The following is a 19,452-nucleotide window of genomic DNA, read 5'->3' on the forward strand; positions in this document are numbered from 1 at the left end:
TTAAACATCTTTTCTCTTTGCTCTTAGGGTGACTTGTCATTTTATCCTCATCTTTATGAAATCATTAGCATTTATCAAATTTTGAATAAGTTTAGATTGGGTGGCAGTGAGGAAAAAGTTCTAGGAGAAAAATCTAAAGAAGAAAGTTCTTACAGGAAGATGAAGAGAGAGTCTGTGAAAAGGGGATTACTCATTTCTGCCTTGCCTTAGGCAAACTTACCAGGCAATTTTATCTTTTAAAATTCCAGACTCCCCTTTACACAATCATTTCCTCTTTTTCATTTCCTTCTTTGCTTCTCGATATAGGATTAGTCTCCATTCTGCGAAATAGCATATGGCTGCTTACCAACTACATATCTGATGCTATTTTTTCAAAATATTAGTGCATTTAATATATATAGATTTCAGAGAGGGAGAAAGAGAGAAACATCAATGATAAAAGAAAATCATTGATCGGCTGCTTCCTGCAGGCCCCACACTAGTGATTAGGCCCGCAACCTGTGCATGTGCCCTGACAGGAAAGCGAACTCTGAGCTCCTGGTTCATCCATCGACGCCCAACCACTGAGTGAAACTATCTGGGCTGCATTTTTGTTTTTTTAAACAGCAGCCCGGATTCTGTATTCTGCCCATTTAGTTGGAGGTGTTTATGTCCATTCAGGTGGGCTAATTTAGTATGTAAATGAGCTTATGACTTGGTAGTTGATCAGTGGCTTTGCTTTGTTCTTTTGGGGAAGGTTTCGGGTGTACCATCCCCAATATCTGATATTTGTCTCCTACCTGCTCAGCATAACTGCATTCTCTTTTCTCTTTCCTTATCTTCACAGCTTCCATACACCTACAGACTTCAGTTCCTGCAGCCGTGTCAGCTATGCCAACTTTTTTGAAGATAAATTATCAAATTGCCTCTTTAATGTTCCGTTACCTACAGATATCATATCCAACCCAATCTGTGGGAATCAATTGGTAGAAATGGGAGAGGACTGTGATTGTGGGACTTCTGAGGTACAACTGAGTCCTTTATATAAAAGCTTAGTTTGTTTTTAAATTGCCAAGAAGATAAACTATACAACTCTATAGTGTTTGTACACTTGAAATCTATGTAATTTTATTAACCGACATCACCGTGATGCATTTAATTTTAAAATAAAATGAAATACTTTTGAGATATATTTTTAAAAATGATATAATGTGGTTCACTATAAAAGTTCATGTTTCTTGTGATTTTTGTATTCACTTGTAAATACTTGCCAGGCCAGCTTTTCTAACAATGAATCCCGCATTGCTTAACAGACCTTCTTGGATTTCTTCCCCATGTCTAGTTTTTTAATACCACTCACCAGCCAGGGCTTTGTGTCCTTATCCCCCCCTTTCTGTCAGAAGTACTTCACATCTCTTATGTGCCCTATGACTTCTTGAGCAGTCACTTTAGACAGAGCACTGCAACAGTGCTCAGAGAGTGGAAGTAGCTTTCCAGGCTGGTAAACGAAGGAGCCACGGTGTGGACTCAGGTGTGCTGTTCAGCAGTCCCACAGCACCCTGCACAGTTTATCCCTTGGTGACTCAGGACTTGTTGCCGCTATAAGTGCCTGGCCTGATCCCACCTTGTTCACAGGGCAGCCGGGATTCTGCATAGGACCCTTGCCCCACTCTTATTAACACTTAATATAAGTAACATGTCAAACCCCCAGGGGTCCAGCTTCTCAGTAACTTCAAGTAGGATTTCAAATCTATTCATTCTGTGAGAAAGAGCAAACTTTCTCAGATGATACTTATATTTGAAATTGGGTAAGAATTTTAAGCTTAAATATTATAATTCTGAATATGCCATTCGTCTTGGGGAAACTCAATTGCTACAGCAAGAAAGGGGCACGATTTCTCAAAAACTAGGCAAGGAGAACAAAACAAAGTATACTGCTTTATGTAGAGTTGAATTGGATGTAGAAATTTAATAAAGAACTATATTTTTAGACTTTCAGTTACATGTTCTAGATATTAAATTTACTGCTGAATAGATACATAACTGATCAGTTGAATTAATTATGTTCTTTATTTAGATAAATGTTATTTTTTTAATGAACTATCCTTTGTGTGTTTGTTTGCTCTCATATTTTCAGTATTACTATGGGAAGCTTGATGAACTAAAAAAAGATATTCAAATTAAAAAATATATGAGTAGAATCAGAAAAATACCAAACCCTTCGTTGTTCTAAAATCTCAGCTTTTCTAATGTTAAGCTTTGTTGCTGTTTTTTTATTTTCCTGAAAATTATGTTCAGACTATACCAAAATAGTTCTGCTCAATGAACAAATTGTATTATGAATTGTGCTGAAAGGAGACCAACAAGTAATTTGGTATTTGCAATTGTTTTTGGTATTCCTTAGGAATGCACCAACATCTGCTGTGATGCTAAAACATGTAAAATCAAGGCAGGTTTTCAATGTGCGTTAGGAGAATGCTGTGAAAAGTGCCAGGTAAGATTCTTTTATTCTGTCTTAACCATGATGACTACCCTTTATTTTTTTATGTTAAAATCGCAGGGGTTGTGTTAAATGAAATAAGGAAAAAAGCATTTTCCTGTCTCTACATAATGCTACCTGCCACTTATCAAGTCCTCCCTGAGGGCTTGACAAACATGGGCTATTTTTTCCTCCAGCACCCCTTGGAAGTAGGTATTAGCATCTCATTTTGCTTTTGAGGGAAAGGAGGCTCAGATCAGAAAATGTGCAGATTAATAGGATCACTAAATGGCAAACTCCAAATTTACTGGTTCTTGTAAACTTACCTCCCTTTAGATGGAAGATCCTCTGAAGTTACAGATTGAAACCTCCTTGAAAGTCTTGACAACGATACATTCAATAAAGTCAGAAATAACTTCCTTCTTTGCATCTAGGATATTGCTTGGTTTTCTTTGGTACTTTTCTCCTTGATATTTCTATAATGTTTCTACTACAAATCCAGAAATATTGATTGCTTAAAGAATCAGAGTGTTGGCCAAAATCAATGGAATTGACATAATAGGAGATGGCTTTAGCTTATACCAGGTAAATGTAAACTGGAATAGAATGATGCCCCTAACTATCTTGGCAATAAAAGGCCAAAGGGAAAATATTATTTGTGTTAATTTGAAATATTTGGTAAGCCAGGTGGAATACAGCCTTATCTCAATGTTTCTCCCCCCCCCACCCCCCTGCAGTTTAAAAAGGCTGGTACAGTGTGCAGACCAGCAAAAGATGAGTGTGACCTGCTGGAAATGTGTGATGGTAAATCTGGTATTTGCCCTGCTGATCGATTCCAAGTCAATGGCTTCCCTTGCCAGGATGGGAAGGGCTACTGCTTGATGGGGATGTGCCCTACGCTGCAGGAGCAGTGCACCGAGCTCTGGGGAGCAGGTAGGAGGACACATCCCAGTGTTGCTGGCATTCCTGCCTCTCTCTACACATATGCAGCAAAACAAAACATGCTATTGCAAGTGACAGTGTTTAATCATGGCCAAAGTGGCGTGCTGTCCCAATCTTCTTTCTTAGCAACTACACCACTGCATTTTAGGACCAAAGGTCAGTTTGGGGTTTGCTAGATTTAGCAAATAAAAATAAGAATGGGCCAGTGAAACTTAAATTTCAGATTAATAATCGTTTTTAGTATTCATATGTCTCGTGCAATATTTGAGGCAAACTCAACAAAAACCTTTATTTGTGTATCTGAGATTTAAATGTAAGTGCTGGGTTCAGTATTTTATCTGGTAACACCAACCAAGATCTTTTCCAGATAAGTAAACCCTTGGAAGTTTGTATGCATGCATGTGCATACATGTGCATTTGTATGCATGTATGTATGTAGGTGTGTGGAGGTGATCAGAGGTGGACAGAGAGTTAAAGAAAGGGGGAGAAGAAAAAAGGAAGACACTTGGAATGCAGAAGAGCAATGAAGACAAATGAATGATCTTTAATTCTTATCCTACAGAGAGGAATGTTCATTGTGCATTATCTGCTTACAAGCAAATCTATGATGAAACAAATGATTCAAATAAACCACCATGGACATATTTCTGAAAAGAGTGATACCCCCTCAGGAAGAGCCTCAGGCAGGTCCTCCAGGGGGAGCTCCAGGAGGAGGCGCTGCCATCACAGGGCAGGGCAGCTCCAGGAGTGTTACTGCCCCTGATCACCCTCCAGTGGGGCAAGATGTGCAGGTGGTAGACAATGATAGTGATAATCCTGATGCTGGCTAGGCCTAGGCTAATGTGTGTGCTTGTATCTTTGTTTTAACAAAACATTTAAAAATAAAAAAAAAAATAGAGAAAAGCTTCTAGAATAAGTATATAAAGAAAAATTGTGCACAGCTCTGTACAACGAGTTTGTGTTTTAAGCTGTGTTATTATAAAGTAGTTGAAACATCCTATATAATAAAAGCCTAATATGCAAATCACCCAACTGGTGGAACGACTGGTCGCTATGATGCTCACTGACTACCAGAGGGCAAATGCTTAATGCGGGTGCTGCCCACAGGCCCCAGGCCAGCCAAGGTGGGTGCCAGTCGGGGACCACCCCGTGATCACCTCACCAGTCACCCCACAGATTGGCCCTAATCACCAGCCAGGCCTAGGGATCCTACCTGTGCATGAATTTCGTGCACTGGGCCTCTGGTTTAAAAATATAAAAGTTGTATAAAGTAAAAAAGTATAGTAGGCTAAGTTTAGTTTATTATTGAAGAAGGAAAATTATCTTGTTATACCTTTAGTGTAGCCTAAGTGTACAGTGTTTATAAAATTTACAACAGTGTACAGTAATGTCCTAGGCCTGCACATTCATTCGCCACTCACTCACTGACCCAGAGCCACTGCCAGCCCTGTAAGTTCCATTGATGATAAGTGCCCTACACAGGTGTTCCACTTACCTTCTATATCATAATTGTACTGTACCTTTTCTGTGTTTAAATACATGAATACTTACCATTGTGTTACAATTGCCTACAGTATTCAGTACAGTAACATGCTGTACAGGTGTGTAGCGTAGGAACGATAGGCTATACCATATGGCCTAGGTGTATAGTACACTATACTCTCCAGGTTTGTGTAAGTAAACTCTATGATATTCACACAATAACAAAATCACTTAAAGATGCATTTCTCATAATGCATTGATATTGTTAAGGAATGAATAACTACAAATAGCATTTCTCATGATGTTTTTAAATTTATTTTATTTTTTAATTACAGTTTACATTCAACACTATTTGTATTGGTTTCAGATATACAGTCAAGTTAGACAATCATATAATTTACATGGTGATCCCCCTGGTATTTCAAGTACCCATCTGGCACTGTGCATAATTATTTCAATATTGTTGACTATATTCCCTATGCTATTGGTTTATATTCCATTAACCCTTTGCAGCATTGAACTTCCTTTCTGTTTTCTTTGAAATTATGTTACTGCTGATCCTTCCTGGTCCCAGGAACCAAGGTTGCAGATAAGTCATGCTACAGGAAGAACGAAGGTGGGTCAAAGTATGGGTACTGCCACAGAGTGAACAACACACATATTCCCTGTAAAGCAAAGTAAGTGGCTTTCAAACAATACTTTGAACCTTTTTGCTCCACAGACTAGAGAAATTGTTTACTTACAGCTACATGTTCTGATTTATTCCATTTCAAGGAAAAGTTAATTTGGAAATCATTCATTTGACCGATAGTCATTGAGTGACTATTATGTGCCATGTTTCTAGCTAGGCACTGAGTTAACGAGAGAAATAAGAATTAATGTCTTTTTTCAAGTCCATCCTGGTGGGTGTTTTAGATGACATCAGGTACAATCACTGTTAAAGAGAATGAATGTTTGAGACGGGACAAGCAAGGTAAATAAATGGTCCTGATTGGAAATATGTCCATTAATATTCCAGTATATTTTAGGTACTTTCCCATCTGATATCTTTTATTATGATTCTAGGGGCACAAATATTTACCTACTTAAAGAAATAATTAATAACTGCTTGTACAGTTTTATGTAAACTTGCCATGGAATTATATCAAGAAAAAAAAAAGGCAGCAAGAGAAAAAATTGACAATTCACCTGAAGAATGTTTTAATCTTATATTGATATTATAGAAAAAGTATAGAATGTTATATGCAATAAACTTGGTATTTTTCTCTAATATTTCTTGATTGTGCAATTTTAAGATGACATTAAAAATTCAAATTATAATAAATTAAACTCCTAGTACCTGCTCCAAATTTTTCACTAAGTAATATGCAACGAGATAAGCATTTCTCAAAGTTTTTCTATTAAATACTAATTTTTCTAGATAATAGATATTGCCAAGCAAACTATATTTTGTGGTTGTTTTATTATTTTTTTCTAAGCAAAATGTATTTTAGACATAGGATAATCTCTTGGGGAGGTTGGGCCTAAAGGATGGATTATCATATTCTGTGCTTTCTCCTTTATAGGATATCAGGGCAGATTCAAAGGGGGAAATATGTAAAAGGAAATATTTTGGGAAAAGAGTAATATGGAGTATGAGTGGTAATGAGTGGGGAAAGAGAGCAGGGTAGTTGCGTTTTTCATCGACAGCATGTGCATATCCCATTTTCTTATATCACCATTGTGATTACAATAGAGGCACAGGCTTTTCATTCTACTCACAGGCTGCCTTTCTAGTCACGTTTCAATAGTAACTGGCTGTCATGAGAGTAAGCCTGTAATTCCCTGTATCCTAGAATATTCATTATAAGCCTTCCCAAGAAAAACAAATTTGAAGAGGATGCATGCCTTTCTCTACTGCTCGCTTGTGTTTTTCGACAACCACCGAAGACATCAGAAGGATCCGATTCTATCTGCTCTCAGAATACTTCTTCATAGCTCTCCTCTGAATTGTGCATGAAGCAATGGTCTGCACTTTTATTGGCGTTGACTTTACTCTCTTCGGTGGTAAACACATGGTTTTCTTGAGTGCTGAGCAGTGTCATCTACCTTTGCAGGGAGATAGTTCTTTCAGTAACCCCACATGAGGATCAACTAAGGCTAAGATTTATATTGACACAACCATAGTGGAAATAATTCTACTGCAACTCATGAAAATAAACAAGAAAAGTTAACTGAAACAAGATAGAAATTGACTTCTTAGGTGCCCTCCATTATATTAGAAATCCATTCTCCCTATATGTTCTAGCTCTTATCATATGTGACCTCCATTCCCAAGCGTTTCTATTGGTCTTTCTTGGGCTTCTCCAGGCATCACTTTCCAATAAGCAAAAAGGACAAACAAACAAGAACAAAAAAGTAAGGTCACCTTCAAGAATTTGTACTTAAGATTCTGCTTCTTTTCTATTGTCCAAAACTAGTAGCATGGGAATCTGAGAAATGTGTTTTTGTTGTTGTTACAGCAACAATATGCCTTCCCATATTCAATGGTGCTATTACTGAGGAATAAGAAAAATGAAATAAAGGAGAACCAGGAGTCTCTGCTATAGGGAGAAATACCTTTAGTTCAATCTGGATAGTTGGGGAGCTAGCAACTGCAATTTGGTCCTGGTAATTTAACTGCAGCCCGTTTTTTACTTTTCCTTAGTGATGCCATATGTGGGAAGTTGTTCTGTCAAGGTGGGTCAGATAATTTGCCCTGGGAAGGACGTATAGTAACTTTCCTGACATGTAAAACATTTGAACCCGAAGACAGCAGTGAAGAAATAGGCATGGTAGCTAATGGAACTAAGTGTGGAAATAAGAAGGTAGGTTGAAATCGTGGCTTTTATTCAAATGTATTTTTAGTTTTAGTTTCTTGTTTAGTTTTTCAAGGCATCCTTGTGCTTCATAGGAGCAGTTTTCAAAGCAATGCTTATGTCATTCATTTAGGCCTGCCTGCATGTATTCCCTCAGTATTATTTAATCAGTACCTACTATGTGCTTAGCACTAGGTTGTTAAACTTAAGTAAGTTTTATTGCCCCTAAATTGGTAGGTTTTCAATGAATGATAGTCTCACTAATAATAATAGATCAAAATATTATTTATTTTGTATATAAATGATAATTATTAATATTGTAGAAGATGTGATATTAACATGTTTTCTGTAATATTTTTTGTTGGAATGGGTACCTTGTATCATGTGCTATGCTCAGCTCTATGCTAAATATCAGTCTTAAGAGAGGAAGTGGGGTAAGGGGATGACCCCTGAGGAATGAAGTGAAGTAAGAAAATCTTTAAAGAGGACTCTCTAAATATTTTATTTTATTTTATTTTATTTTATTTTAAATTAAATCTTTATTGTTCAGATTATTACATTTGTTCCTCTTTTTTTTCCCCCCATAACTCCCCTCCTCCCAGTTCCCGCCCCACCCTCCGCCCTCACTCCCCACCCACTGTCCTCATCCATAGGTGCACGATTTTTGTCCAGTCTCTTCCCGCATCTCCCACACCCCTTTCCCCCCCAGGAATAGTCAGTCCATTCCCTTTCTATGTCCCTGATTCTATTATAATCACCAGTTCATTCTGTTCATCAGATTATTTATTCACTTGATTCTTAGATTCACTTGTTGATAGATGCATATTTGTTGTTCATAATTTGTATCTTTACCTTTTTCTTCCTCTTCCTCTTCTTAAAGGATACCTTTCAGCATTTCATATAATCCTGGTTTGGTGGTGATGAACTCCTTTAGCTTTTCCTTATCTGTGAAGCTCTTTATCTGACCTTCAATTCTGAATGATAGCTTTGCTGGATAAAGTAATCTTGGTTGTAGGTTCTTGGTATTCATCACTTTGAATATTTCTTGCCACTCCCTTCTGGCCTGCAAAGTTTCTGTTGAGAAATCAGCTGACAGTCGTATGGGTATTCCCTTGTAGGTAACTGAGTTTCTTTCTCTTGCTGTTTTTAAGATTCTCTCTTTATCTTTTGCTCTTGGCATTTTAATGATGATGTGTCTTGGTGTGGTCCTCTTTGGATTCCTTTTGTTTGGGGTTCTCCGCACTTCTTGGACCTGTAAGTCCATTTCTTTCACCAGGTGGGGGAAGTTTTCTGTCATTATTTCTTCAAATAGGTTTTCAATATCTTGCTCTCTCTCATCTTCTGGCACCCCTATAATTCTGATGTTGGTACGCTTGAAGCTGTCCCAGAGGCTCCTTACACTATCCTCGCATTTTTGGATTCTTTTTTCATTTTGCTTTTCCGGTTGGGTGTTTTTTGCTTCCTCGCATTTCAAATCATTGACTTGATTCTTGCGCTCCTCTGGTCTGCTGTCGGGAGTCTGTATAATATTCGTTATTTCATTCCGTGTATGCTTAATTTCTAGTTGGTTCCCCAATATAAGATCGAGGGTCTCATTAGTTTTCTTGTAGATTGCATTAAGTTTATCGGCGGCTTCTAAACAGTTCTTGAGAGACCTTAAAAGTGTGGTTCTGAACTCTATATCTTCCATTGACAATTTTGTCCTGTTTCTTTGTCTCCGCATTTTGTTATGCTTCCTTGGTGCACCCCCTAGTGGTCTTTGTTCGCAGTCTTATAGTTAAATCTTGATTGTTGTAGCTAATTCCAGGGAGGGTTTGACCTCCAGGCCAAGTGGCTATGAGAATCAGCTGTGTCAGTAGTGAGAGAACTTCTGTCCTCTAGGGAGGTGCTAATCTAGCCTTTGCCTGAGGCTATCCGGCAAATGCCTCTGTGCAGGGCTTGTGCGGGGCAGGTCGAACAGGATCAACAGGGTGGGCCGGAGAGAGCAGTTATGGCGGCTCTCAGTCCTGTCCCCAGGGGCTCTGCCTCTCTGAGTCCCAGCACCCACTGCAAAGCTCAGAGAGAAAGCTGCACTTGCTCTGACCGAAGCCAGACAGTCCCGCTTCTCCCGTTTGAGTCTGGGTCGCTAAAGACTCGCCCGGATCTGGAGCTCAGAGTCTGCGACTCCCTCCCGATTGAAAACGCCAACCGCGCCCTCCGCCGCCGCCAGCCCGCTCCGCGCACTCCGCACCTCAGAATTTGACTTCAGCACTGCGCCTCCTCTGAGTGTCCGTATGCGTTTCTCTTTCCTCCTAGTTGTAGGACTTCCACTCAGCCAGCGTTCCTGTGGTTCTGGGTGATGTCCCTTCCGTTTTTTGGTTTCACTTTTGAAGTAGTTGTTCAGAGCAGCAAACTCCGGCGTTAACCTATGCCGCCATCTTGGTTCTCCTAAATATTTTATTTTATATATTTATCTATATCTATATCTATATCTATATCTATATCTATATCTATATCTATATCTATATCTATATCTATATCATCTATATCTATCTATCTATCTATCTTTATATTTATCTCTATATATCATCTATATCTTTACAACTTTATTGTTGAAAATGTTACATATGTCCCCATTTTCCCCCATTGACTCCATCTAGCTTGCTCCCACTAACTGCCCCAGGCCTCCACCACCCTATTGTCTGTGTCCATGGGTTATGTATATAGCATACAAGTTCTTAGTTGATCTCTTCCCGCCCACCCACTCTGCCTTCCCTCTAAGATTACGTAGATCCCATCTTCTTATTTTCAAAAGAATGCTGTGATTTCCTAAATAAAAAGGTAAGTTTAATAATGGTATTAGTGGCTAATAATATAAGACCAAATTCCAAGCAATTTGAAGAACTGATACTATTGGACATTAGTGTCAACTTCTTGTTTTTCACATCATTTTCAGGTTTGCATTAATGCAGAATGTGTAGATATGGAGAGGGCCTACAAATCGACCAATTGCTCATCTAAGTGCAAAGGACATGCTGTAAGTTTTAAAAATGTTTGCCCAATCTTGCTGAATCTTATGTAATTTTTAGGTCAGTTTTGATTATATAAAACAATGTGTCAGTAACTGTGAAAATAGAAGGATCTCTTACCCTTTGAGACAACATGGAGGGACCTGGAGATTATTATGCTAAGCTAAATAAGCCAGTCAGAGAAAGACAAATACCCCATGATCTCACTTATATAGAGTCTAATGAACAAAATAAACTGACAAACAAAATAGATCCAGAAACATGGAAGCATGCAACAGTCTAACACCAGAGGGAAGGGATAAGGCAGGAAGAGACTAACCAAAGAACTTATATGCATAACCCATGGACATAGACAATAGTGTGGTGAAGGCCTGGGGAGGGCACAGAGCAGACAGAAAGAAGGCGGGGGAGGGGGCGGTGGGGGGAAGGGGGATATTTGTAATACTTCAGCAATAAGGATAATTGTTTTCAAAAATCCACCAACCAAAAAAGAAAGCTTATGTTTGTCTAACCCATCACTAGGGTGTTTCAACGAAAAATTTCTTTCAAGAACCTGGTCTATATGAAATTCCTATTATTGATTTGTATGTTCTGTAGATAGCTGAAAGATGCAGAATTGGGGTTACTCCATTTTTATAATGGATTTAATGGTGGATGGGTAGGCCCTTGGGTCAGTGGACAGTCTAGCATGGAAACTGACAAGATCATTGATCCCGCAGGTGTGTGACCATGAGCTCCAGTGTCAGTGTAAAGAGGGCTGGGTCCCTCCTGACTGTGATGACTCCTCTGTCGTCTTCCGTAGGTAACATTCCACATCTAACCTGAGAAATTGCTGTCTTTTCCAAGCTTTTCTTTCAGATTACAAAAGATTTCATTGCCTCTTTTCTCTCCTCTTGAAATTCCTGTCCTATAAATAATGAATCTACAATGTTAATCTTCAAAGTTTCTTTAACAGGTTTTTAATCCAATTTTCCACATCCCTATGCATTTACTCTACATACAAAAAAGATTTCTTCAAATGTATATTTGTAATCTTACTTTAACTTCCCAAATTCTCTTTTCTGATTATTCTATTTTCATACCATCCTTGACTTAAAGTATAGATATCCTCATAAAACTCTCTAAGAATCTGACAGATTGTTTCCCATAGATTTAATTCTATGAACTGGATTATTTCTATTTCTTTTTAAAAGTGTATTTTTATTGATTTCAGAGAGTAGGGAGAGAGAAATAGAAACATCAATGATGAGAGAGAATCATTGCTCAGCTGCCTCCTGCATGGCCCCTACTGGGATTGAGCCCACAACCCAGGCATGTGCCCTGACCAGTAATCGAACCCTGACCTCCTGTTTCATAGTTTGATGCTCAACCACTGAGCCACACTGGCCAAGCTATCTCTATTTCTTTTGAGTTTGACTGTTCTGTTTTTTCACCCTGTCTCTTGTATTTCATTGTGTCATTTTACTTCAGGGTATGTGATCTTTTGTTACATGTGGGATTAAGTCAACTTGAATTAGCTCACATGGATTTTCTTTGCATGAGTGTGTGTGTTTGCTGTACCTACTCATAACCTCTCCTGATGGGAGATCTGGCTGTGAGCTCTATCATGTGGGAAGCAGCCAAAGTGGGGATCCTCATCACTAGTTGCCGTGGTGAAGAGTACTTTGCCTTGAGGAGGGGGGTCTTTATTTCATTTACTTCCTGAGAGATTTTATTTTTCTTTGCACTCAATTTCTCCTTGATTCTTCCTTCTCTCTATGATCTAGTATGGTATTGCCATTAGATCTGTGCTGCTTCTCAGGCTCTTATGTCCCCCATTGTTTCTAGAGAGTTCTCTAGAAGGGCTTTGTCTTGAGGCGTGTGCATGCTTGTTCTGTATACACAAGGGATGGAGATGGGCCTGAATGAATCATCTGTCCCAAGTTCAGATCCTCTGTTGACTTCCCCCCAAAAAATAGCATCTATTCCTGATGTTTGGACTAATTATGTTTTTAATTTGTTGATTCTTTGTTAGACTTCCCAAGAAGAAATAGCATCTACTTCTGGTGTTTGGAGCTTTAATCTACTCTGTTTCTGTCCACATAAATCCTTTATTTCCTATATTTTTATAATTATTTTCATTTTTTATGGAGGGTGGAAAGTTTCAGATATTTGAAGTGAAATTGTCATCTCACCTAGAATTCTACTACTGTTGTCTTCATCTATGTGTGTTTACACTTGTGAACTTTTCTTATATTAAAAAATAATCTCATTGAGCTGCTGATCTCTACAATAAGAGAGTAATACCTGTTTGATTTTCTCTTCGAAGCTGTACCTCCTGGGATCTATGGTTTCTGATTATTATAAGAAAAATGAATGTTTCAAATAGCAAAAGATTGGAGTTACAGTGATTACTTAGATAAGCAGGTAAAAGAAAAAAAACACTAAATAGAACCAAGAATTTTATTTAAACCATTTCCCAATTTACAGGGTCACATCATTTCTTTTATGTTCATAATTTTTGTAATATAGGGCAAAAATCAGTAGAATACTTAGTTGTGTCTCTATCAATTGCCTTACATCTCAGCTCCTTATTTGCTACTGACAGAAATATGATTTTAAGGCTTCAGTTTCTATTTCCCTGTTTTATTTCAGCCTTGAGTTTGAAAAAATATTTCACTCCTTTTCTGCCATGCACCTTACTTCATAGTCTCTCTAACTTTCCAGTCATTTTCCCCAATTATTATAAACATCATTGCTTCTAATACTTCTCCATAGTATTTGCTTTAACTATCTCATACAAAATGTCTCATATAGATTTCCCCTTATTTATTCTATCTAAATAATATTTTACTAATCATGATCAAAATACATCTTCATTTTACTGGCTATGAGAGATTTGCCAGAGAATGCATTTTCTCTAGGAAAGGGTAGATGGAATTTATGCTAAATGACGAATAAGGACTAATGTGATATATACGTATGAATTCCCAGATCCTCACTAGGCCTGGGTTCTCTTTGTTGTAGACGTCTCCATTTTGGTTGGGGTGCTGTTTCCTGTGGCTGTCATATTTGTGGTGTGTGCTATAGTATTCAGGCACCAAAGCACCAAAGGAAAGCAAAAGAAAGTCCAGAGGTAGGTTTTTATCGGGGGACTTTTGGGCCTCTAAAGAACTTTAAATTCAAAGATGTGACCCAAATTCTCAAATTTAAATTTGATTTACTTCAAATACTTAGAAATAAGTATAGGCCTGGCTGGTGTTGCTCAGTGGTTAAAGTTTGACCCAAGAACCAAGAGGGCTCCATCCCCAGTAGGGGGTGTGCAGGAGGGAACTGATCAATGAAGTTTCTCTCTCATCCACATTTCTATCTCTCTATTCCCCTCCCTTCCTCTGTCTCTAAAAAAATTAATAAAAACATGTATTAAGAAAAAAAATAAGTACAGATACATTTTGCTTGGATCAGAGGCTGAGTATTCCTTTTACTGAGAAAACTTTCACAGTCAGGCATGTCTTTTTCTCCTGTAATTACTGTATATATATTTAATAATAAGATTAATAACTCTTTATTAAAGATTTTGTGCTCATTATAATAATACAATATATAATCTTTATTGATTATTACCTTTATGATAAACACTGTTAGTAAGTCCTTTTACGTACATTATCTCATTTAATCCTCTTAAGAATATCATGAGGGTAGTAACTATTATTTCTATTCTATAAATTAAAAGATGTTATATATCACTTTTTCAATAATCATGCAAGGCCAGGCACTTCACATTTTACTGATATGGAAAGAGAAGCTCAGAGAGGTCAATAAACATGTTCAAAGTTGTACAAAATAAGTGATGGAGTCTTGATATGCACCAAGATCCGTCAGTCTTTTGAAAATGGTCTTGGCACTACAGCATCTTTGTTGCATTTTTTTTTAAAAAAAAAGCTAACTATTTATCCAAAATGGGCTATTAATAAATAGTGAAGGAATAAAACAAATCATTCATTAGATGGCGTAATTTAGATAAAAGTTGGATTCCACACCATCATTATTAGGATTCAGGGCTCTGCAAGAGAATCAGAAAGAAAATCAGTGGTGGTAATGATGAATTACAGAACACAGAAACCTGAAGAGCATCCTAGGGAGCAGGTGAAAACCCAGGCATTCACTAATTATGGTCAAAGGAAACTGGCAGATTTATCATGAGTTTCCCCCTAATGGTGAACACACTGCTTGGTCAATGTGCATGATATCCTTTCACCTACAGGTCACCGTCTGCCCCTGGCACCAGGCCATGCAGAGAGAAGAGGAAACCACAGACAATGAAGGCTCTTCATTGCAAAGAGGTGAAACATAGTCTGTACTATATTTGCTGTGGATCCCAATTTGTGATTTTCTCCCTATCTTGTGATGACCATCTATCCGTCATTTCTACTCATCAGTGTTTTATAAATGTATGATGCTTCTGAGTACGCAGCAATATTGTGGGCTCTGTAACTACACATTCAGAAAGTTGTCCTCTGCCTTTGGTTAAATGTAGAAGTCTGCTTAAAATGCGGAACCTCACTGGCTGCTTTGCTGAGATTCACAAAATGCAAACAGAATAAGAGAATAAGGAGGGCAGATGTCAGATTTCTCTCTCTCTCTCTCTCTCTCTCTCTCTCTCTCTCTCTCTCTCTCTCTCTTTCTCTCTCTCTCTCTCGATTTCTTATTCCTTTAAAAATATTCCAGTAAAGAAAATAATATGTGTATTTGTATGACAGTACATGTAATATGTATAAGTCCTAATGCCTTGGTTGTGTCCTGCAAGTTTAGAAATTTTAGCAAAAGTTGGTTAGTGATAATGACATTGGGAATAATGTTTTTGATGGAGACTTACCACTCTCTGACAGCTCTGGACATAGCAGAATGCAGCAGCTGGGCCACTGTGATTTTTCCATCTGGTCTTTTGGTGTCATCATAGTCTTGGTCTCCGATGCTTTGAAAGTATTGCTTGTTTGGAAGATGAACATAGGAAATTGATAAATTCATTTTAAAAATATTTTTTTCTTTTTAGAAAAGTCAGATGAAGCTTCATGCCCTTGACCTGCCAGTGGATGGCAGTGAGCCTCCAGCTACTTTTGTGAGTTAGCAACTTCTCTTCCTCAGTCTAACCTTGAGGAAATAGTAGTGAAAGTCACAACGCAGAATGCCCAATTATTTCTTTAGAAGGATGTTAAAATCTGTGTGAATGTAATATAAAGTATAGATTCTTCTACACAACATTTTGAAAATGTCAAATTTGAGAATGTGTACCTGTCCATTATACTCCTAAATTTAACCCTTAAACCAGAATTACCAGGTCTATAAAGTTGATAACTTATTAAAAGAGTGCCAATCTGCTTCATAGAATGGCATCCCAATCATATGTCTATTGGTATTGGACTTATTTCTCAATTGGATGTGTACACCAAAATGAAAACAATTGAACTTACAGCTTTAGAATATTCTCATGGGTAAAAGCATAAATTCTCTGAAAATTATTTCTGAAAATAATTTAATTCTTTCCATTAAGTGCATTTGTTTTTAAGGCCCAACCTTTGATTTTTTTTTTTTTTTACATCTTACTAGCTAATTACAAAGCCAGATTTTCCACCACCTCCGATTCCTACTTCTGTGTCATCTTCTTCCTTCCTTGTACTAGTAAGTATCAGATGATCCCCGATGATCTTTAAAATGTCTTTTGTGCCAATGTGAATAATATCTCTAAATCTATGGGTTCTTTATCAAGATATGTGCTCCCTAGGCTAATCTGAGATAACATAGCAAGTTCTATTTACTATCTATAAATTATTATGGGTATTAATTTATTATTATTATTAAAAACAGCTGTTATATAATTGTTAAGAAATGATCAATAGTTCTGCTGTAGAAGGCTGTCTCCCTCAAAGGACAGTGTCTAGCTGTTGATTTTGGATGCTGTAAAATTTAATAAGTTATATTTACTTTTTTATTTATTGTAGGTAGAATAGAGCCTATATTAGTCATAGTTTCTGTAGGAGATAGGGCATGAAAAATAGCCCATATATAGGCAAACATGGAATCAAAGCCAGGCACTCATGAAGTAAAGAGTAGAATTCATTCACTCAAATAGTTACTGAGCATATTTCCTCATACCTGATGCTCTGTTGTGGGTAAATGAAAAAACTAAAACTTAAGGTATTTTTTTAAAGAACTTTTACAATTTTAGTAGGAAAACAAGTCAAATATAAATGAAGCACTTATTTGCTTATATATTATTTATGTCAAAGCTGGTGATTGGATGAGAAGAATATGGTGAAGAGGAAATGAATGGGGTCAGGGTGGTTAAAACAGGAATTTGAGAGTTAGGTCGAATTTAAATGAGTGCTGATAAGGTCAGGAATGATTTTAAAAAAGTGTAGCTAAGGTGGGAAATGCATAGCATTTCTAAAGTCTTACCATTATTTTTGTCCATAATATAGCATGAAGAAACAAAGGTCCTTTCCTCTACTGTTTTCAAGGATAAGCCAACGTCTATGCCTAAGGTATGAGATCCATAGCTAAACTATTATAATCGTGTAGCACTCCTGGTATCAAGGAAAGAATAACCGTATTTCCCTAGAAGATGTTCAGTAAGAATAATATCTGTTTGATTATAGGATGGGTGCTAGCATATGTCTTCCTTCTGAGTTTGCCCAATAACCAAGAGGAAAAAGATGGATGTATCTTAGCAATGAAGTGATGATGATCTCAATATTATTCATTCTCTCAGAAATACTCCACAGAAATATTGAGATTGTGGAAGTATCCTATAGAATAATAATCACCTACTAGTTCAAAACTTTTCTCCTGATTCCCCCCACCATCTCCATATTATGCTAATTAGCTAGATAGATATTTGCATCCCAGTGTGGTATTTTTCTTACCTTCTTTCCTTACACTCCCATGTTCCCACTCCTTTCCTGTGATGTATGAAATAATCCATAAAATAGGAAGTACTACAGATAATTTTAATTTCTTAATATTTCAAAATTATGAGATATATACATTTTTTTTAGGAAAAAGTTGATCATTTAAGTGTATTGTCTTTTTTAGGGCTCCAATCCAAATGTATGAAGCAACAGCTTATCAACGACTGGTGGGTAAATGATCAACTTGAATAATGGGACAACCTGATAGAAGAGAAATATATGGGTTATCTCACTACTGTTTGCTCTTGATACCCAAAGAGGTTAACATTTCTTGATTCATGTTATACTTTGAAGAGATGAAATAAAATGTTTAAGAGAGATGTACTTTTGAGAATCTTTGAATTTAAAATTTATATTCTACATAGGGAAGGAAGATGACTCTACAGATACAACTATGAAGCTGAAATTTCTAATTAGGTTTGGTAGGAATTAATTCACCCTGTAATGAAAACAAATAAAGAAGTAATCAAAGAAAACTGGGAAGGATGGGAGAAAATAGTACATTTATCATTAGAAGACTAAAAACTCAATTGTTTTAACTATTAACCTGTCAAATTAGAACCCTTTGTTAAAAAGAAAAAGTATATAACCATTTTCTGATTTATATAATATCTTTCCTACATTATCTTCTATAATCCATATTAGTTGTGCAATTTGAGGTTTACTACAATTGAATAAACTTTACTAATAAAAATATTTTTCATAGAAATTGGTATAATTTAGTTACTGGTGAGGTTAAAGTGAGCTTCACTTTCTAAGTAAAGAACTTTCAGTTAAATTAAAAAAAAATTAGAGATTGTAAACTGGTAGCTTTCCAGACATGTATGAATTGCGGATTTATTCATATTGGACCTGAATAATTTGGGTCACAAAGTATTTTTAAGTGTTTTTAAATTTATTGCCAATATTTAAAAGTTGGGACATCTTGTATAAACATCCAGATTTCCCGCTTATTAAAATTAATCAAATGGTCTGTCAACACTAATCACAGGCTCATAGCAACCATCTGCTTAGCTGGCTGCTGATGAGCAAACATCGCTGGTTGCCTGCCAAATAACCCTCTTCTTTCTTGTTTCCATTACGCCAATTTGTTCAGTTGTCCATGTTTTAAAAGAATAATTCTCACTCTAATGGGTAAATCTCTACTACTCTAAGTCAACATAAGAATCTAATCTCCCTTACTGGTGGTTGATTTGGAGGTGAGTGTAGCTCTCTCTGTTTTAGCCAATGAGACAACAAAGGAGACATGCTGGGGAATTTATGGGAAAGATCTCCTGTTTCTTCTTCTGGATGTTGGCATCTGGATATCCTGTCTGGTAGTGTCGCAGCCATGTTGCAACTATGAGGGCAAGACTGATATACAGAACAAGATAGAGCAGAAAGATTAAAAGGATAAATCCTGGTCTTTTAATGATGTTATTGAACTGGTCGATTAGTAACTGCTGGAGACACCCCATACTTTGTTGGGACTTCCTATTGATATGATCAATAAAATTTCTTATTGTTTAAGCAATTTCAAGTTGAATTTTCTCTTACTTGTAACAGAAGTCATCTCAACTAATAAAATAGCTGCTCCATTATTAAGGCCCATACTTTCCACTTCATTAATACTGCTGTACATTTTTTATACTTGGCCTGCTTTACCCATTTGCAGCACAGATCTGGCCTTATTGGCCTTCCTTTCCAGGACGGACTTTGCCCATATGATGTTCATTTTCCCTTGCAGTGTGAATTTCTAGATAAATTCATTCTGGCCTCAAAAGCGAAGCTCAATTCCC

General features: G+C 37.1%; 1 protein-coding gene across 1 annotated transcript in view; it reads left to right on the plus strand.

Moving 5' to 3' along the window:
- Nucleotides 1-19,150, plus strand: part of ADAM28 (ADAM metallopeptidase domain 28) — a 43,477-nt gene extending 24,327 nt beyond the window's left edge. Inside the window, exons 12-24 of the mRNA XM_036314067.1 lie at nt 827-1,004; nt 2,384-2,473; nt 3,196-3,391; nt 5,457-5,559; nt 7,569-7,728; nt 10,655-10,735; nt 11,447-11,525; nt 13,734-13,842; nt 14,971-15,049; nt 15,760-15,825; nt 16,314-16,385; nt 17,186-17,248; nt 17,799-19,150. Coding sequence (XP_036169960.1) covers nt 827-1,004; nt 2,384-2,473; nt 3,196-3,391; nt 5,457-5,559; nt 7,569-7,728; nt 10,655-10,735; nt 11,447-11,525; nt 13,734-13,842; nt 14,971-15,049; nt 15,760-15,825; nt 16,314-16,385; nt 17,186-17,248; nt 17,799-17,819 — 1,297 coding nt within the window. The 3' untranslated portion in view covers nt 17,820-19,150. The remainder of the gene's footprint in view (nt 1-826; nt 1,005-2,383; nt 2,474-3,195; nt 3,392-5,456; nt 5,560-7,568; nt 7,729-10,654; nt 10,736-11,446; nt 11,526-13,733; nt 13,843-14,970; nt 15,050-15,759; nt 15,826-16,313; nt 16,386-17,185; nt 17,249-17,798) is intronic.
- The last annotated feature ends 302 nt before the right edge of the window (nt 19,151-19,452 follow it).

Source organism: Myotis myotis, unplaced genomic scaffold (genome assembly GCF_014108235.1).
Source record: "Myotis myotis isolate mMyoMyo1 unplaced genomic scaffold, mMyoMyo1.p scaffold_m19_p_6, whole genome shotgun sequence".
Taxonomy (NCBI): domain Eukaryota; kingdom Metazoa; phylum Chordata; class Mammalia; order Chiroptera; family Vespertilionidae; genus Myotis; species Myotis myotis.